Raw genomic sequence first — 22,012 nt, 5'->3', positions numbered from 1 at the left:
GCTGTACTAAGGCAGAATAGAGACTGCTAGAGATGTACCACCACAATTGTTTTATTTAACTGAAATTGAACAAAACATTGCCTCCATTTCTGACTTTGAAGTGATATGCTTGTTTTACACGGAGAATGTAAAGGGTTTACACTAAACAAATTCAAGACATGGTTAAAACAACTGCATGAATAAGGTAACAGACAAATAAAAAAAATTGTGGAGAGCCGCAGATACTTTCATTGAATACACAGTTACTATTACTGAGTAATAGCTATACCTGAAACAGCTGACCATTTCACCAGAGGAAATCAAAGCTAAAAGCAAAAAAAAGCAAAAAACTCCATGGCAAAGAGAAAGCGCACATTGCATTTAAAAGAATCACAAACCTTTATTGTGTGAACAGCAGTCAAATGACAATAACACAACCGATATTTCTTTAAAAGCAATCTACTGATGAGCATTTGCTTCAGTGACTGGAGACAGTACATCTTGGGAAATGTCGAAGAGTCCCCACATTTCGATCCTTATCAGTATAATGAACCGAACATTATTTTCTAGCTGTTGGTCCCTGGGAAGGTTGGTTCATGTGCCAAAAATGACTTAAGTGATCCATTCATGTTGGTCTCTGGGTAAATTAGTGCAGTTCTCTATTTTCTTTCACTCTCTCCCCCTTCATTTTTCCTTTTCCTTTTTTTCATTTTTTGTGGACTATGTCAACATTCATCTCAAAACAGTAATTTCAAGGTCTTTAGTCTCTAAAGGTTCTGGTGACCATGCATTAGTTTCTATACCCCAATTTCTTCTCTCAATCATCACTTCCTCTCTCACTCGTACTCGGCGATCAGTACCATCATTCCCACCCCAAACAGCAGAGCTAGGATCTCCAGCATTGATTGCCATAAACTAGACCGTCCAACCAGCAGCTCTGGGAGAACCGTGACAGTTGCGATATAAACAAAGCCTCCGGCGGTGAAGGGGAGGATCCAGGCTGTGGCCGCAGCACCCACTCCTTCAGCCAATAAGGAGCAGGCCGTTCCAGCTAACGCACCAATGGCGGTGAGAAGCTGAAGACACATGGCCTGATGAAAACAAAAAGAGTTAAGAATAATGTTAAAGGAAAAACAGTGATGTTTAATGAAATCAACATGAAACTTTTTGTAATTTAACTTCTGCTATATTCTTTGAAGTGGATTTATAAGCAATTGTTCACATTAAAACATTTCAACACATTAAGGGGGACAGGCCCTATCAAAGAGCTTGTCTCTCTCTCTTTTTAAATAGCCAATAGCGTTTAGTTTATTTCATAGAGCAGCAAAGCCACATCTGACAGCCAGATTCTTATGAAAAGATTTAATATGAAACTATAACATCTCTTTAATATCGGTAACTGGTTACTGCAGTAAAACATATAATTAATGTTTAATCATTTTTGGGGCAGTTGTGGCCTAATGGTTAGAGAGTCAGACTTGTAACCCGAAGGTCGCAAGTTCGATTCTCAATACCGGCAGGAACCGATTCAGGTGCCCTTTAGCAAGGTGCAACCTTTAGAAAGGTGACTGGTACCCCTTTTCCACCAACAAGAACCAGGTGCTGGTTCAGAGCTAGAGCTAGAGCCGGTTCGGAGTTGGTTCTACTGACGGTTCTTCTAAGAACCGGTTTGTCTTTCCACAGGCTAGAGAGCCAAAACAGAGCCAGATCTTACGTCACTGTATATACATCTCATGTTGCCCAGCCACGCTAGCGCGGCAGCGCCAAACAAAAACACACCAGGATTGTTCGAGATGGTTCGGCTTCACGCAGACCGATCGCCGCGTGACATTAAAGCACTGCGAAAGCGATCCAAAAGCACAAGGAGTCGTATGCTCTCCAAATACTCCCGGAGCTCTGATCGGTCCGCGCTGCTCCGATTCATCTCGAACAAGTCTTACATCAACAATGGCGTTCGTTGCGTTACTATTGATGCTCATGGCTTTGTGAACCTACATCGGCATCCAAACACGGCGAATCCAACGCATTCGTGCAGCTCGCCGGAACTTGCATAGACGGAGATTACAATCGAGCAGCTATTAGCTCGATTAGCAGCTATTTAAAAAATGGCGGTCACAAGTTTCTTTTCGTCTTGTTGGTCACGGTAACCCCGCCCCCAGCCCCTGACGCAAGCGGTTCTTACTCTAGCCCAGCAATGTTTTGGTGCTACTTAAGAACCACTTTTACTGGTTCGGAGCTGGTGCTTTGGTGGTCGAAAAACAAAGAACCGATTTGAAACTAGGCTCTGGCTCCGAACCAGCACCAGCTCTGCCTTGGTGGAAAAGGGGTAAAAGTGAATGGCTGCCCACTGCTATGTGAGTGTTTCCCCGGGTTGCAGTGTGTGTTCACTACTAACTGCTCCTAATGTGTGTGTGCACTGGATGAAATTCAAGTACAATTTCCGAGAATGGGTTACCATACTTGGCCTTCACGTCAGTTCACTTCAAATAATGGTAATGATCTATTTTGAAAAATCTTGTAACAGCTGTCTCCTGTTCTCTTTTTCAGTGTTTATAATACCAAGGCTATCTAGCCACTGGGGGCTCCTAAATAGCGCTCCTAAATATTTGGGCTCCTAAATAGCCCTCTAAATTACAATATTCTGTGCAGAATTCAAATGGGTCTGGAGAGGGAAGACTGGCTGAATCGTGCATACAGTATGATACACACTGCAGCAGGGTAGTAGGATTGGGGAATATACTGATAGACACGATAAACTGGTAGAAATTAGAGAATCAGTTGAAATGTTGGATTATAGTCTCACAAAAGTTCACCATTTGCATGCATTTTAAGTCTTGCCAGTTTAAAAGTTCAAGCTACTGACAATGCGTACACATAAAGTACACGTACAGGAAACTGCCTGTCAAGCAATTGAGTTCTCTTTCCCGTCTTATTGCGATTAATGGTCAACTAAACACAGTCGGTTATGTCTTAATTGAACGGAAACAGCAGACAAATGTACCTCAAGACATAAAAGGAAAAAACAAAACAATCTCTGCCGTTGACTATTACTTTAGTAACAACCTTATTCAAAGCTACAAAACTAAAAGCTAAAAAACTCTTACAAAAACAAAGGCGTAGGTTTTTGACGCAATGACAAGCTGAATGGGACTTGCGGTCAAGCTGATGGATGAGTGAAAACATTCATGTTTTTTAACATTACAGTGGTATGAAGCAGGTCGCGATTGCTAATAATAGACATATCACACGCGAGTCCCGCGTATATAAAGGAAAAAGTATATTTAATTCTACCGAACTAGTGCTGAATTACTACTCACACAGGTCAGTTTGTTTGACGAATTAAACTTGAGGTAACAGCGCTGTTTCACTTGGTCTAACGTTACACTATCATACTAAACAGCATTTGAGTGTGTTGAAAGTTATAATGTTATTCTTATTGTTACTTACTAGTAAGCTAGATCAACATTAGAATAACATACAAATCAAAACATACAAAATGTTATTGAGTGCGATCGTCGGGAGAATTAACGATCGACTATCGATTAAAAATGTAATATTTTTTTATTAAAATTATTTATTTAAAGGTAGGGTAGGTAAGATTTATATAAAAACTTTTTACCAAATTTGATTAAACTTTTTATATATATCAATGCATAATTAAAATGTAAGTACTCTGATAAAAAGAGTATAAAAATCGAGTGACTCTAGACCGTTTAATCTTCATTAAACACAGCTCATTATCTCCATTCGGGACGAATCACAGGATTGGCTTGCGCGACTGTCACTCGACGTCGCCATGACTACCGCCGTTATTACTGGCTCTGCCCACGTGCGCGCAGTCGCGCACCCGTTTTTAGGTGGGAGTGAATGGAATTAATGAGCTGTGTTTAATGAAGATTAAACGGTCTAGAGTCACTCGATTTTTATACTCTTTTTATCAGAGTACTTACATTTTAATTATGCATTGGTATATAAAGACAGTTTAAACAAATTTGAATAAAAGTTTTTTTTAGACAATTCTGACCTACCCTACCTTTAACTTTTTATAAATTAAAAATGCAATGAAAATACAAAAATACAGCGTGTTTTTCCTCTATGAGATCTTTATTACAAGAAAACTAGGCTAAACTTGAAAATATATGTAGTGCGGTGCTCTAAAGCAGCGGAACCTGCAGCTGCGAGCCGGCGTTCTTAAACAGAGAACCTCGTTTGCCAGGGAAAATATCATGGCGACGAGACGCTGTGTTCTGAAGTGCGACTCAAAAGCCAACTTTTTTCATCTGCCCAAGGAGGAGCATTTGAAGACTAAGTGGCTACAATTCATATATACAACTATACCACAGAAGTATAGTCCGAGCCTTGTGCTTTGTTCGCGCCATTTTGAAGACGATTGCTTTACCAACTTAAATGCAATCAAACTTGGATTCGCGAGCCGGCTGATATTGAAGGAAGGTTCAGTTCCAAGTGTATTTGCATCAGCTTCCTCCTCCGTATCACAACCTGTAAGTGTTATTAATAATTGTTGCTTTTATGTTTTATGTAGCATGCTTAATAATTATTTTGTTTGTTGTGTAAGCACCGTTTAGCTTCTAGGTCTTCAATGACAATTGTATTGAGATATGTGAAGTGTTTGTCGTTGTTTCCGGAGTTGTCTTAAAGAATAGAGTAATACCTCGTAGTAACGTAACTGCATTTTTTTTTTGTAAAAACGTTATGTTTATGCATCGGGCTAATGCAAACAAAGACTGATTGTGCTTTTACAATATGAACTCTGGGCTATGCTCTCTAACATAACATTAAATTCTTTATCTTATTTTTAGTTTTTTACTACAAACTACAAAGCAGTGGACTATAATCATTATTATAACAATTTAATTGATAAAAGCATCATTGTACTCCGTGTTAAACATTAAGTATTATCACTGTAAACACTGCTGGGTCATCTGACCAATCGCAGATTAGCGTCGCGCAAAGGAGGGGTTTGGAAAAGTGAGTCGTTAAACGAATCATTTGGGAGTCGGTGAGCAAATCAGGTAAAAATAAATGCATATTATACGACAACAAAAGTGTTTTTTGTCATTGCATGCATGTAAAACTGTTGTTGGGGACTCCCAAAACAACATTAGGAACATTTTAAATGTCATAATAGGTGCCCTTTAAAATTGGGCAATTCCAGCGTTATGGACGTGACATTTGCAGTCAAACCTTGAAATATTAATTTTTCAGAAAATGCATTTAATATATTGAAAATCTGTTTATATCATACTCCCTTAATAAAGGAGTCCAGACTCCAGACATTAGAAAAATATAAGTCTACACATGCATTTTATATTTAATATAAGGGAAATACACATGCGTTAACGGACGTGACAAAAAAATCTTTAACTTTTAGGTGGCTGTGAAATGTGTGAATTATGCTCCGCAAACCAAAAGTAATACTACCCACCGGATGAAGAAGGGTTGGCTCTCCACAGAACATAAAATATATTCATTTTATTTAATTTTTCGTGTTCGCTTTTATGAGGAAAAAAGCGGCACTAAAAGACTGCTTTAAAACTTTCAGAGACCTCAAACAGAAAGCACAAAGCCTTTCTTTAAAGTAAATTTCATTTTGTGTTAACTATATCTTAATTTTAATCATTGTTTCATCAACCAATTACCTGGATTTAATAAGTAAATATAGCAGACAATAGATAATCACGACGCGCCGGCGCCTGAACTGCAGCTCATCTCATAAATTAACCGAAACTCAGCATAGCCTCACAGACCTGAGATATATATCGATATATATCTATTATCTACAGAATGCTTGAAATTTCAAATTTTAAACAGAACAATTCAAAACGAAAGAAAACTATGTAATCCGTATGAAATTTGCATTTCTCTCCGGCGCGTTCACTACTGCGAAGATCGCGAGTCAGCATCGTCAACCTCATCTTTGCAGCCGATACTGAAAACACTTGTTTATTAATAAACAATTAAAATGTCTCCTTGCTATATTTGACATATTAATAATCATTACTTTTGCCAGTTCTTTGTGACAGCTTTTAGGTGCTTTATTGGCAGCGCCACTCTTCGTTAGAAGACCGAAGCTTTTTCTCTGACTAGATGACGTCAACTTGTCAAGTTATTTGAATACGATACGCCCACTTATTGCGCTCCAAGGCCAGGGAAAATATCATGGCGACGAGACGCTGTGTTCTGAAGTGCGACTCAAAAGCCAACTTTTTTCATCTGCCCAAGGAGGAGCATTTGAAGACTAAGTGGCTACAATTCATATATACAACTATACCACAGAAGTATAGTCCGAGCCTTGTGCTTTGTTCGCGCCATTTTGAAGACGATTGCTTTACCAACTTAAATGCAATCAAACTTGGATTCGCGAGCCGGCTGATATTGAAGGAAGGTTCAGTTCCAAGTGTATTTGCATCAGCTTCCTCCTCCGTATCACAACCTGTAAGTGTTATTAATAATTGTTGCTTTTATGTTTTATGTAGCATGCTTAATAATTATTTTGTTTGTTGTGTAAGCACCGTTTAGCTTCTAGGTCTTCAATGACAATTGTATTGAGATATGTGAAGTGTTTGTCGTTGTTTCCGGAGTTGTCTTAAAGAATAGAGTAATACCTCGTAGTAACGTAACTGCATTTTTTTTTTGTAAAAACGTTATGTTTATGCATCGGGCTAATGCAAACAAAGACTGATTGTGCTTTTACAATATGAACTCTGGGCTATGCTCTCTAACATAACATTAAATTCTTTATCTTATTTTTAGTTTTTTACTACAAACTACAAAGCAGTGGACTATAATCATTATTATAACAATTTAATTGATAAAAGCATCATTGTACTCCGTGTTAAACATTAAGTATTATCACTGTAAACACTGCTGGGTCATCTGACCAATCGCAGATTAGCGTCGCGCAAAGGAGGGGTTTGGAAAAGTGAGTCGTTAAACGAATCATTTGGGAGTCGGTGAGCAAATCAGGTAAAAATAAATGCATATTATACGACAACAAAAGTGTTTTTTGTCATTGCATGCATGTAAAACTGTTGTTGGGGACTCCCAAAACAACATTAGGAACATTTTAAATGTCATAATAGGTGCCCTTTAAAATTGGGCAATTCCAGCGTTATGGACGTGACATTTGCAGTCAAACCTTGAAATATTAATTTTTCAGAAAATGCATTTAATATATTGAAAATCTGTTTATATCATACTCCCTTAATAAAGGAGTCCAGACTCCAGACATTAGAAAAATATAAGTCTACACATGCATTTTATATTTAATATAAGGGAAATACACATGCGTTAACGGACGTGACAAAAAAATCTTTAACTTTTAGGTGGCTGTGAAATGTGTGAATTATGCTCCGCAAACCAAAAGTAATACTACCCACCGGATGAAGAAGGGTTGGCTCTCCACAGAACATAAAATATATTCATTTTATTTAATTTTTCGTGTTCGCTTTTATGAGGAAAAAAGCGGCACTAAAAGACTGCTTTAAAACTTTCAGAGACCTCAAACAGAAAGCACAAAGCCTTTCTTTAAAGTAAATTTCATTTTGTGTTAACTATATCTTAATTTTAATCATTGTTTCATCAACCAATTACCTGGATTTAATAAGTAAATATAGCAGACAATAGATAATCACGACGCGCCGGCGCCTGAACTGCAGCTCATCTCATAAATTAACCGAAACTCAGCATAGCCTCACAGACCTGAGATATATATCGATATATATCTATTATCTACAGAATGCTTGAAATTTCAAATTTTAAACAGAACAATTCAAAACGAAAGAAAACTATGTAATCCGTATGAAATTTGCATTTCTCTCCGGCGCGTTCACTACTGCGAAGATCGCGAGTCAGCATCGTCAACCTCATCTTTGCAGCCGATACTGAAAACACTTGTTTATTAATAAACAATTAAAATGTCTCCTTGCTATATTTGACATATTAATAATCATTACTTTTGCCAGTTCTTTGTGACAGCTTTTAGGTGCTTTATTGGCAGCGCCACTCTTCGTTAGAAGACCGAAGCTTTTTCTCTGACTAGATGACGTCAACTTGTCAAGTTATTTGAATACGATACGCCCACTTATTGCGCTCCAAGGCCAGGGAAAATATCATGGCGACGAGACGCTGTGTTCTGAAGTGCGACTCAAAAGCCAACTTTTTTCATCTGCCCAAGGAGGAGCATTTGAAGACTAAGTGGCTACAATTCATATATACAACTATACCACAGAAGTATAGTCCGAGCCTTGTGCTTTGTTCGCGCCATTTTGAAGACGATTGCTTTACCAACTTAAATGCAATCAAACTTGGATTCGCGAGCCGGCTGATATTGAAGGAAGGTTCAGTTCCAAGTGTATTTGCATCAGCTTCCTCCTCCGTATCACAACCTGTAAGTGTTATTAATAATTGTTGCTTTTATGTTTTATGTAGCATGCTTAATAATTATTTTGTTTGTTGTGTAAGCACCGTTTAGCTTCTAGGTCTTCAATGACAATTGTATTGAGATATGTGAAGTGTTTGTCGTTGTTTCCGGAGTTGTCTTAAAGAATAGAGTAATACCTCGTAGTAACGTAACTGCATTTTTTTTTTGTAAAAACGTTATGTTTATGCATCGGGCTAATGCAAACAAAGACTGATTGTGCTTTTACAATATGAACTCTGGGCTATGCTCTCTAACATAACATTAAATTCTTTATCTTATTTTTAGTTTTTTACTACAAACTACAAAGCAGTGGACTATAATCATTATTATAACAATTTAATTGATAAAAGCATCATTGTACTCCGTGTTAAACATTAAGTATTATCACTGTAAACACTGCTGGGTCATCTGACCAATCGCAGATTAGCGTCGCGCAAAGGAGGGGTTTGGAAAAGTGAGTCGTTAAACGAATCATTTGGGAGTCGGTGAGCAAATCAGGTAAAAATAAATGCATATTATACGACAACAAAAGTGTTTTTTGTCATTGCATGCATGTAAAACTGTTGTTGGGGACTCCCAAAACAACATTAGGAACATTTTAAATGTCATAATAGGTGCCCTTTAAAATTGGGCAATTCCAGCGTTATGGACGTGACATTTGCAGTCAAACCTTGAAATATTAATTTTTCAGAAAATGCATTTAATATATTGAAAATCTGTTTATATCATACTCCCTTAATAAAGGAGTCCAGACTCCAGACATTAGAAAAATATAAGTCTACACATGCATTTTATATTTAATATAAGGGAAATACACATGCGTTAACGGACGTGACAAAAAAATCTTTAACTTTTAGGTGGCTGTGAAATGTGTGAATTATGCTCCGCAAACCAAAAGTAATACTACCCACCGGATGAAGAAGGGTTGGCTCTCCACAGAACATAAAATATATTCATTTTATTTAATTTTTCGTGTTCGCTTTTATGAGGAAAAAAGCGGCACTAAAAGACTGCTTTAAAACTTTCAGAGACCTCAAACAGAAAGCACAAAGCCTTTCTTTAAAGTAAATTTCATTTTGTGTTAACTATATCTTAATTTTAATCATTGTTTCATCAACCAATTACCTGGATTTAATAAGTAAATATAGCAGACAATAGATAATCACGACGCGCCGGCGCCTGAACTGCAGCTCATCTCATAAATTAACCGAAACTCAGCATAGCCTCACAGACCTGAGATATATATCGATATATATCTATTATCTACAGAATGCTTGAAATTTCAAATTTTAAACAGAACAATTCAAAACGAAAGAAAACTATGTAATCCGTATGAAATTTGTATTTCTCTCCGGCGCGTTCACTACTGCGAAGATCGCGAGTCAGCATCGTCAACCTCATCTTTGCAGCCGATACTGAAAACACTTGTTTATTAATAAACAATTAAAATGTCTCCTTGCTATATTTGACATATTAATAATCATTACTTTTGCCAGTTCTTTGTGACAGCTTTTAGGTGCTTTATTGGCAGCGCCACTCTTACATGTGTCATGAATGCGTCACCACTGCATAAGCACCGAAAAAATTTTTTTTGACAATTGCACAACCTATTCGATATTGTATAATTAAATACTCAGTGACTCATCCCAACCAAATATTTTAAAATGTTTTACTTGTAAGTTAGTGACGTGTCATGTGACTACCATTCCATGTGACGCGAGGCGCGAGCTAGTCTATTAATAGCTAGAAACTCACATGCAACTTCTGCACCAGTCTACTGATTTTTGTTGAGAAAGAATAGCATGTTAAACCCCCTGAGGTCGGCAAACGCGCGGGCGCGTTTTGCTCGTTTTTTTTTACATAGCAGCAAAATAGACCTAAAATACTCAGTCAGTTTTGGTCATACCGCCTTAAGAAATATGAAAAAATAAGCTGTTAAATGTCTACTTTTTTATGTGTCCACTTACAATCGAAATAAAACATTGTGCTTTTGTAAAATAAAGAAAGTAAACAGGGAGTGCTTTCTGCCTCTCCGTCTCCGTGAACTTTTTTTCTGAAGCACTTCTCTAAACTCAAATAAAACTCAGCGAATACTATTCACTCAGACATGAGCTATATATCTCTATAATCATTTAAGTGTGTAGTTTTAAATTATCTAATTCAAAACTAAAAGAAATATTCTCTGTTTATGTAATCTATATATAAAGAGCGAGAGATCAGCCGTCCTTATTATCTTTCTGCCAGCTCATTACTCCGCTAATGTGACACGCCCATCGAGAGCGCGCGCTATTCAAACACAGATTATCTGAAGCAACACATGCAAACCAGTCAACGCCCACAACAGCTGGACAACACACTCGCTGTGAGGAATAATAATATCGTGATAATCCTGGAAATGTTACCTCAAACGTGCTGGAGTAGCCGAACAACGGATCCAGCTGCAGATCATCAGTAAGTGCTTTGTTCTAATCGCGATATGAAATGGTGTCTGTAAACCGCAAAAGACTGTTTAAATTTGAATCACGTTTCTGTGTTTGAATGAATGCACGGCGCATATGCATGTTGTTTACTACAGCTCGCGCGAGTTTCGCTTTTAGCAAAATATCTATATTGCCTACTGAGATGAGTAAAAATCGACTGAATATGTTTAAATAAAATGTATTAGTATAAGCAACATATTAAACTGCAAATTAACATTTATGCCCTAATATATATTATAAAAGACCATATGTTACAGACGAAATATGAAAGACAACATTTCGTTTTGGATAGATTATTTATAAAGCTTTTACTGCCACATCAAAACCTAATTTACAAGGTGCAAACAAAATCTTAAAAGGTCAATATAAGCCTTCTCTATAAATTATTTTTGTGTTTTATTAGTGACAAATTTGGGGAGAGGATAGCCTACATAATCTAAAACTTTCTGAAAATACGAATGAGAATTAACTGCACAATTAGAAATGTTTACCTTGGATATTATACAATTTGCAAGCATACAGTTTGTGGAAAAATACACTTTTTTTCAAGATGTTTCCAACTCTGAACCAATTCTGTAGTAATATATATATATATATATATATACATACCGGTATATATATATGTATGTATGTATGTATGTATATATGTGTGTGTGTGTTTTCTTTGCATTTTTCTTGTAGCCACAGTGACACCTAAGGCTCATTAGTATGCAGCATTAGCAGGTCTTCTTTGTCTCCAGGTGTGAATGAGGACATTATTCATGACCTTGTTGGATCATTCACGCCCCCCTGCATATTGCCTTTCCAAACAAAAAGTGTCTTACAAAATTTAAATCAATCTATTGTTTAATGTGAACGATTAGCCCGGATGATTTTCAGATCATTTTGAAGTAAATACTCTAGCCGACAACATCCATTAGTCAAAAGTATTGTGGGAATATGTGAAGTTGGTCGTTTGTGGTCTTATATCAGAACATTTAAGTTTGAGTTTTTTGAATAACCACGCATAAATAATATTCTCTCAAAAATGCAAACATGTACATACATGTTGCTCACATATTATGATAGCCATGTTCGTGCTAAATAGAGTGTAATTATACCTTTGCCATTAATATGTTTATAAGCAACTGAAAAAAATACAAATATCAGGGCATATCAACACATCTCAAGGACCCCAAAAACACCTTAGACTCCAGAGGGTTAACATGATCTGGGGTCAGACGCGACCGCAACCTGTGACCGCCAGTCCAGCTGGCGAAAACACCCGCTCTGAGGGGACTGACGTTGCCGGGATGCAGTTACCTCGGCGCTAACTTGGCCAGGCCGGGCCGTGACCTCTTTCTGATTCTTCTTTTAAAATCAAAACGGAAACTCACAGGTAACTGAGTATGGCGTCAAATATTGGCACCCGGGTGGTAAAATGTTTAATTGCTGCCACACAGTGAAATTAATTTCATTGCTTCAAGACACTACGTAACGCAACCTGCATTTGTTTAATCGATAACAAATTAACGTGATCGCCGAAATTCTTAATGATCAATTATCGATCGTCGATTAATCATGCCCATCCCTAGTCTTTAAAGACAATTTAATCATCTTTATATATTAACTACACTGATAACTGGATGATGAAAACCTTGACAATGATGAACAAATTAGGGGTCGACCGATTATCGGCGCCAATATTACTCATTTTATGGTTATCGGTATAGGCGATTTTTAAAACCGATTTGCCGATAAATGATTTAATTTTGAAATGCGTTATATTTGGCTCTGACGCAGCCACCTCTGTCGGAACTCAACACTCTGTAGACTAGACCAATTTCCCCGCCCATCTGATTTGTTGGGAGTCACGAGTCCGGCCAATCAACGTGGAAAGCTGAACGCACTGAAAGTTTTGCACTCTCACACCGAAAGCACTTGCTGACTGGAGCTGACTTCACTGATCACGCATCAGTTGTCTCTCAAAGTTAAGGCAGCAGCAGACTTTGCTGAAGTAGCAAAACACCTCAATATAATAGGGTCCTGATTTCCGCGATGCAGAAAACACGGACGGCATCCAGTCATATAAACATATTTTACTGTATATAAAGCCGAATGTCATGGAATTTGTCAACTTTTTGATGAATTAATAAAAATCAGGTCAGTTACGAATCAAATCGAATTTCTAACCGCAAAAAGACTATTTAAACATGAATCCTGCGTGTCTCTAAATGAATGGCGCAGACACTTGATTTAATTTACCACACACACACACTGGAGACGCATGACGCGTGCGCTGTTTTCAGCCTTAGCCCCATCATTATATGAGGACATTATTGGATATATCATCTCCAGAGCCGCTTAGTCACTTCATGAGCTTTTTAATGCTTCAGCTGAGAAAAGTTATCGTCATATCATAAACAGACAGAAACTCAAAGATCTCCATGGCAACCAGTCAAAATAAAAGTTCTGTTTTTTAAAGGGCCCTAAAAATAAAATTTTTGTTAAGCTGTAAATAAATTGAATAAGTTTGATGATTTCAATTAATTAGAAATGCTTTTTGATAACTAAAATTTAAATTAACCATTAAAATAGTCTAAGTTTTACAAAATGTTTACAGAATGCTGCTGGGTGCTCCCTGCACTTTTTAAGTTATTAGGTGTGCAAGCACGTAGTGCTGAAATTGTAATAAATACCCTATTGTATTAAATATTTATTATTATTATTAATAATGTTATTATTAACAGTTATCAGATTGAAAAGAAAGTATTTGTCAAAACCCTTTATTCTTAATTTTGAGATAAACCTACATTTTTACACCAGACAGGCTATATCGGTTCAAAATATCGGTTATCTTGCAGACCTATATCTATTTGATCTATAATAATCTGTATCGGCATCGGCCCTGAAAATCACATATCGGTCAACCCCTAGAACAAATTAAAGTTCCGTTTTTTTTTTTGACTTTCTTCTGCGGAAACACAAAATATATTTTGTAGAATGTTTTTGATGAACAGTTTTGCTTTCCATTGTATGGAGAGAGAGAGAAAAAAGCACTGATATTTCTCAAAATATTTTCTTTTATGTTCTACAGAAAAATAAATAAATATGTCATACAGTTTGGACATGAGGGTGAGTAAAAGATAATATAATTGTTTTGTGTAAACTACCCCTTTAAACTGTATGTAAATTTGCCCCAAACCATATATTGTCAAATCCACTCTCTGGAGCTCCATACCTTCTTCTTTGTGCAGCCTGATTGGACAAGAATTGCAAAGTCTCCAATCTCGTGAGGTACTTCATGTAAGAGGATGGTGATGGTGGTAACAGTACCAACTGCTGGACTAACAAGGAATGACGCTCCAATCGCAAGACCATCCGTGAAATTGTGGGTGAAATCAGCAGCCAGGTTCAGATATGCAGACACTTTAATATCTGTAGAGAGAAAGATAAGTTGAGTTATTCTGTCAGCAAGACAGCAGCACTGACAGACAGAAATAAAAACTAAAATACTTTTTTAGACTTGAGTTTCCATACCAGGACTTGTCTCTACAGGTTTCTTATTGGAGACTTTTTTCTCTTTTTCTCCCTTCTTGTCTCTTTTCTTGTCATCCTCTTCATCACTATCCTTTGCACTAGCTGAAAACAAGACAAGAAAATATGTTTATTGTATTTGGAAACCTGTCAAGAATGTCCAGATCACTCTCTAAATAAATACATAAAAATAAGAAATTCTATTTTTATATTATTTTAGCACTAGCAACAATGTTAGTAATACGACATTATTTTCTTGGCCTGCATGCCGCTCTGATATGCGACTGGGAACAGCTGCTTCATTGTGAGCACAGATGAAAGCCATGTGTTGAATTTTTTGCTATTATTGGCTCAGTGGCCTTTACCTCACTTGCACGTTTACTATGCAAAATAAAAGTTTATTTTTTTAAAATAAAAAAATTAAATAAAAACAGGGCTAGACCCCGAGACTTTTTTCTGTGTGCGGAAACAGATCAATCTATGTTTACGAAATGTAATTCTCAGAGAAGCTCTGTAGATACAACAGCCTAAAGAGACAAACACACATTCTCAGTGTTATGGTGCACTTGTTCTTATTCGGTAAGATAATTTGTTTGGTCCAAGTTCTGAGAATTGTTTGGTCCTCTGCCATTCTTAATTGGTGAGTGTTCCGAAAAGAGAAGCGATTTCATGTTCCAATTCTAGAGGCATGCTGCATTAAGAATATATGTGACCCGCCACGGAAAGTAAGGACACAAGTCGGCAGCACAACTTTTGAGCAAAATGAGAAAGCGTTTTTTTTTCAAAACTGGTGATTTTCGCTTTTTTGCAGAATCTGTTAGTTGAGATCACGAAGAAGCCTCTCCATGTTTTAGATATCAATATTGGTATATTTAAAATCGTACATTTTTAGGTTGAAATCGGCTTGTTTTGTGAGATTATAGCTCGCAGTAGGGGCGTGTCATTGTCTGTGTGTATTTCCATACTGGATAAGCCGGCTTTTGTTTCTTTTGTTATTGCCCCCGCCCTCCAAGGGAACAGCGTGGTAGGACTGGGCGATATAATATCGATATAAAAAATATATTGATATATTTTTTAAATGGGATATGGAATTAGACCATATCGCATCGATATAGTTCAAAGTTGCACTGTGATCCTTGCTGCAAGCAGTCTGAGTGCTTTTGTAGCAGTCTGCGTCTCAACAGCCCAGTGTACAACGCGACAAATACTCACATTAAATGTTTACGCAGAGGAACAGGACACTGCAGTTCTCAAAAGTTCATTATTTGCATGTGCTTTAAAGCCTTGCCGGTTAAACATGTCATTCGCTGCTGAAGCGCTGTTCTAATGCGCTTTTCTGCGCGCAAACAGCCGACGCGCGCGTGCACTAAAAGCCTGTCTAACAGCGCCTGGAATCTGGATACTGGACTAAGTTATCTTTCGAGTCTTTTTGAGCTAATACTGTCAAATACACTCAAGGTTTACATAAAGAAAGTTGGTTATGTCTAAATTGAGAGAAATCTGCTTGTCATATGCGTACATATTAGACGCGTTGCTTTCAGGTCTTAAAGAGACAGTAGCCCTAATAGTAAACATGCAGCCGCTTGTCCTTAAAGGGATTGTTCACCCAAAAATAAACATTTTGTCATTCTTTACTCACTCTAATGTTGTTCCAAACCTGTATTTATTTATTTCTTGTGCTGAACACAAAAGAAGATATTTGGAAGAATGTGGGTAACCAGACAGTTGCTGGTCCCCATTGACTTCCATAGGAAATAAATATAGAAGTCACTGGGGAACATCAACTGTTTGGTTACCCACATTCTTCCAAATAACTTCAACAGAATAACGAAACATATTCAGGTTTAAAACAACTTGAGAGAGTAAATGATGACAATTAACTAAACATTTGGGGAGAACTATTAATATAATGTTAATAAAACAACATGTGCTTTACAGGGGGAGCTTTACAGGGGGTATGGCTTATCTAAATGAGATGTAAATGAGCCCTATTGTCACTCCCAGCAGCAGAGAGAGGTGAGAACTGCTCAATCTTTAGAGGCAGATTTCTCCACTTTGAAATTTTTTGAGTGCCTACCTTCAAATGGCCACAACTTCTCCAAATATTATCAGATTACCATGTGTTACACATCGTTGGGAAGCTTGGAGACTACACTTTCAGAATCTGTGAATAACTCAAAATGCTCCAGAACCGACTTGTGTCCCTACTTTCCGTGACCGGTCACATATGTTAAGTGTTTTTAATGCACACATAATTTGATTAATTCAAGACTTACCATGAGAGTGAGAGTGTCCTCCCTTCAAAAGACGAACAAATTTCTCAACCACTAGAAATGCAACAATGCCACCCAGCACCCACAGACCAACTGACATCATGTGACCATGGGCATCACCTGTGACAGAAATTAAGCATTTATTGACACTGCACAAAATAAAATCTTTAAATAAATTCCATTCTTGTATTTCATTTGACCAGACTCAATAAAAAGTAGTCTTTTAATAAATTATATTCTTGTATTTAATTTGACCAGACTATAACCTCTGTAGAAAAAAAAGTAGAAAAACACCAATTTCAATAACTGAACAAGGACCCACCATGGGAGTGACCATGTGACTCCTCACTACCATGTGACTCCTCGCTGCTGTGTGATTGACCTTGATGAGAATGAGGTTCTGTGTTGAGAAAATCAAAAGGTGAAGGTCAGGCTGGTTAGCATGGGCAAAACTCAGATGGTAACTACATTTAGTCAAAAGATCAAAAGTAGCCGTGACTTCTGACAGGATTATAATTCTTGTTATTATAGACCAGTGTTCGCTTTCGAGAGGCCTCTCGTATTGTGTAAGGCTAGCTTACGCTATGGGAAAACAAATTTTCTTGAGAATATTGAAGCCAAATTTGTTAAACGCAGTGTAGCTGCACAGCAGACACAGATGAGCGCGAGCGCAGTCATTGGCTGTGCTGCGGCAACTGCACAAACCTATGACGAGGCGGCTCAGACACGTGAACCAGTGATGCGCGGGTCAATGTATAAACAACCCGCACCCGACCGACGTTTTCAACTAACCCGCCCGCAACTCGGACCGCAAAAAAAAGAAAGAAAATATTGTACCCTACCCGCTTCCTGACCCGCGTTTTTTTAAAGTAGCTATAGTAAATGCTCATCGCGTCATGGGCCATAGACGGAGGAACTAGGGGTGCGCATTTTTCAGAATGCTGTATGATATAGCCTAGTGTTTTGTAATAAAGGCTTGATTTATTCATTTATTTCGTTTCATTTTCTTAACAATTAAGATGCTGCATGTGTTTATCCAGTCTAATCGAAGTGTGCGTCTCTCCCCGGACTTTCCCAACAAAAACCCCGCCCCCTCTCAGAAAATACATAAAACTGACATTACTGAGCTATATGCGTTTAAAAGTAGCCTATTAAAATGGCACAATGGCATTGCTCAGTTCAACGTGTTGGGAAATCGGGCATTTTGTCCCGCGTCAGCTTTTATTCAAAAGTTAATAACGCGCTCAACATTCAAAAGGTAAATAAGGGTTTCCCACTTTCATCTCTGACTGCTCGTGTGCCATCCTCGCGCATTCAGCCAATAAAGTGTAACTTAGACCTGTATTTCATAGAACATTGTGTCTAGTCCTATATAAATTACAAAGGTTTAATTGGCATCTTTATTTCAAACGACCCGACCGACCGCGACCCGAATATCATTAAAAATGATAACCGCGGGTAACCGCGGGTGACCGCAGGCACCTGCTCATTTTGGATCAACCCGCGCATCACTGACGTGAACCAATCAGGGCACTTAGCGCCCTGACACGTCAAAGCCCTCCAGAATGGCCGTGGCTTATGGCTATAAAGGCACCCATACCTCGCCTAGGGACTCCAGATTTTATCTCCTTCAGCGAACTCACTACTTTGCTGATCTCTGGATGAGAAGCCTTCTCGCCGCAGTCGCAAAGCCTTCAGCGGAACAAGCTGCCTTGCAGTTCTGAGGACGCCGGCTTTCCTGGTTTTTCAACTGGATGCCGCCTTCAGTTCGCTGTTCTGCTGTGCCATCTGATGCGCTATATATCCTTTTAACGCATTAGTGTGTTTGCCGTTGCATCACACTTTTTCTAAAAGAGCAAATTTGAGGTGTCGTTGCAAATGCCTCCAACCACCTGCGCCTCGTGCAGAGGCCCTCTAATTGGCGGAGACAGTCACATCCTGCGCTTCCTGTCTGGGCCGTGACCATGCAGAAGCTGCACTCCTTGAGGGCGGCTGCCCTGAGTGCGATGAGATGGATCCCCGATGACGACCCTGCGCTTCCCGCACTTCCTCCCCTTTGCTTGAGCCGTGCAAAAAAAAAAGCGCTGCACACAAAGGATGCCAGAGCGGATGGACACGAGCGATGTTCGTGCCTCGCGCCCACGGCTAGCTCTCTTTATGTTCAATCTACACTTTCGCGCCAGAGACCCGAGTTCGAATCTTGGCCGCACTAAATCTTTTCACCAAAGCGAACAAGCTCACTCTCTTTGGCGGCGTCTGAAGATAGGGTTGGTCAGACTCAACTTTTGACTTTTCCAAGTGGATGCTGCACATTGGTGGTGGTTGAAGAGATTCCCCCCCTTCTATGTAAAGCGCTTTGAGGTCTCAGAAAAAGCGCTATATAAAATGTAACCAATTATTATTATTATTAATAGCCCCCCTCTGGAAGACCCAGTTATGGTTCTCAGAGTTGGCGCAGATGTATGGCCCCTCAACGGGTACCCGGGTGTCTCCCGGATAGGGTGTTGAAAACCATCACTGAAGGAAGAGCGCCTTCAACTGGGCGCCTCTACGCTCAGAAATGGGTATTGTTTTCTGGCTGGTGCACAGCACAGAGCATGGACCCCTACTCGTGCGAAGTACCAAGCAAACTCGTTTTTTTTTTGCAAGAGCTCTTGGATGTGGGTCGCACCCCCTCCATGCTCAGAGTGTATGTGGCGGCCATAACAGCAAATCACACTCTTGTGGCCGGAAAACCACTAGGAAGGAACAACCTTGTCGTGCGCTTCCTTAAAGGGGCAAGGAGACTAAACCCTCCATGACCCCCCTCTGTGCCTATCTGGGACCTCTCCACGGTCCTGGAGGCCATGAAAAATGTCCCATTTGAGCTGCTTCGGCCTGCGGAACTGAAGCAGTTCTCGCTCAAAACCGCTCTCTTGTTGGCGCTCGCGTCAGTCAAACGAGTGGGCGATTCCAAATAATGGATGTTGCACCGTTCTTTTTCACCAGCTCCTCCGTTTCGCTTTCAGCCATGTTTACTCAAGATGACGAATATGATGCGTTGCAGCTCGTGGCTCTAAATATCGCGGGTAGATTGCGTCATTAACATGCATTATCGCGATAGTGCAATAGAATTAAAATCTCTATCGTAGGCCAATTTTCTATCGTTTATATCGCCCATTACCAATTAAGAGTGAATCTGAATCTGCGTCGATGAAAGTCAGAGCTGCCCAGATTTCGAGTCGTAAATATTCAACATGTTCAAATCATGTTGTGTGGGGGGAACCCAAGGGGGTAATCCAGCACCCGGAAAGCGTATCTTCCATAGGGGCAGCCATTGGCTAGCAAGCCATCACCTGTTGTTAGCATTCCATTGACTCCCATTCATTTTGGCGTCACTTTGACAGCAAATAACTTTACATATGAGGCGTTTAAAGACTCAATTTGTCCATTATTTATTTCTAAAGAAACACGACAATGTATAAAAGGCTCCATTACCTTGTTTCTTACGTTATGGCCCCGTAGAAGCCGTTTTTGTAAAAATAGGCTAACGATTGCGTCACAACCATGCGACTCTCTGTCGCACAGTAGAGAAATTACCGTATAGACTGGCAGAGAAGCTCGCAGGCAATCGGAGGGACGTGGAGGCATAAAGTCAAGGGAGAAGCCCATAGAGTGTCAAAGTTGATCCTGCTCCTAGTTCATGGACAGCTCCTACTCACGCTCTCCATCTCTGCAAGATTCGGAAGGGAATGATTCAGATTTCTCTTGGCACAGCTACTAGAAGACTTACAACTGTCAGACAGGTTGCTCACGTCACATCTATGTCGTCAAGCTCAGTTTGAGGCTGCGCAGTATGCTCAGCCATGAGGAAGTGAGCTTCTAATTGACTTTTCTCCGCTGAAATCTATGGGGTCGATATTTCCATTTCTTTTACGGTCTATAGACAATAATAAAATAATTTTACGTGCGTTTGATTACGTGTTTACGTAATCAAACGCACACACTCTCTGGAGATTATCAAGTGAAAAGAAACAATACGCAATCAGAAAGCGAGCTGTCCAAAGACTCACCTCCAGCTCGCGCTGTAACATGTAAAGTCGATGTTCACACAGTCTCCACGACTTCATCTAAACATTCTTCAACCCCCCATGTTTGTTTACTTTAAATTCACGTTTGATGCAAGAGATTTCACAAGATTTCCTGTGTTTACAGGCAGGACTGTTGTTTGTGAATGGAATCTGTAAGTGTGTTTTTTTGTTAATGAATCTGTTAGTGTGTGCTTTCCTGGTCACATCGCGGCACTCCAAACACTAGATGTATGTGTTAACAAAGCAGTTAAATGTACGATTTCTGATTTTTGTGGTGTGTCACATTTTTTAAAAATCTTATACGATTTAAAAAATATAATTTAGTGTGGCTCCAGCTTAAAGGATAATTCCGGTATTTAACACATTGAGTCTATATTGTAGTTTGTTTTGGATGAACAAGAGTGGTGGACAACATTTTTTTGACAATGGTTGCTCTCTCGAGTTTTTGACTATAATAGAATTGTCCATGGACCCATTTAACATTGGAGTCAATGGGCATGTCCGAAAATGTCATTAAAACAACCTTTAACATTAGTTTTCAAAACTGTGCAACTCACCGAGTGATTAGTGATGTTAGTTGATGTTCCAGAAACAAAAAGTGTTGCGAAATACAGTTTCTGTCGTGTTTTATTCGTCATTTTGTAAAATCCCATTGAATTCTGTTGAAGGACTGAGTGCTCGTTAATATAAATGGGCTACCGGAAACGGAAAGGGGGCTGTTTACATTTGGTCGATGTAGTCTTTTTGCTCGCTTCCGTTTCTCATAAGGCTAGCGAGCAGAGCAACTGTGCTCCGGGAGAGTAAGCGAAATAAACAAACAAAACCTTCATTAATTGTTACTTGTAATATGAAGTTGAACTCGACTGTGACCGTGAGTGTCCCGCGAGACATAAACATCAGTTATCGCCATCAAGTGGTCGGGAGTGTGCTAACGCTTCAGATTCAAATATTGAGCGGAAGTTACACAGTTGTGAAGTGTCTGAAAAAATAGTTCCACTATAGCAAACTAAACGGATTGGAATCATATATTGCGACGATATATTGTTTATAATCATCAACGAACACCACTAACCACTCGGTGAGTTTAACAGTTTTGTAAACGAACATTATTGGCTGTTTTAATGACATTTTCGGACATGCCCATTGACTCCAATGTTAAATGGGTCCATGGCCAATTCTATTATAGTCAAAAACTCGAGAGAGGAACCATTGTCAAAAAAATGTTGTCCACCACTCTTGTTCATCCAAAAC

The 22,012-nt window shown here is 38.9% G+C and overlaps 1 protein-coding gene across 1 annotated transcript in view; it reads right to left on the bottom strand.

The window, feature by feature from the left end:
* The window catches only part of slc39a7 (solute carrier family 39 member 7), a 39,292-nt gene continuing 17,280 nt past the window's right edge, over positions 1 to 22,012 (bottom strand). Inside the window, exons 4-8 of the mRNA XM_079590009.1 lie at positions 17,014 to 17,091; positions 16,695 to 16,811; positions 14,422 to 14,523; positions 14,123 to 14,319; positions 1 to 1,070 (exon numbers count right to left, since the gene is read on the bottom strand). Coding sequence (XP_079446135.1) covers positions 816 to 1,070; positions 14,123 to 14,319; positions 14,422 to 14,523; positions 16,695 to 16,811; positions 17,014 to 17,091 — 749 coding nt within the window. The 3' untranslated portion in view covers positions 1 to 815. The remainder of the gene's footprint in view (positions 1,071 to 14,122; positions 14,320 to 14,421; positions 14,524 to 16,694; positions 16,812 to 17,013; positions 17,092 to 22,012) is intronic.

The sequence above is a fragment of the Phoxinus phoxinus genome, assembly GCF_949152265.1.
Source record: "Phoxinus phoxinus genome assembly, chromosome: 19".
Classification (NCBI taxonomy): domain Eukaryota; kingdom Metazoa; phylum Chordata; class Actinopteri; order Cypriniformes; family Leuciscidae; genus Phoxinus; species Phoxinus phoxinus.
Note: the sequence above shows the minus strand (reverse complement) of the source record. Positions and strands in the feature narration are given on the sequence as shown.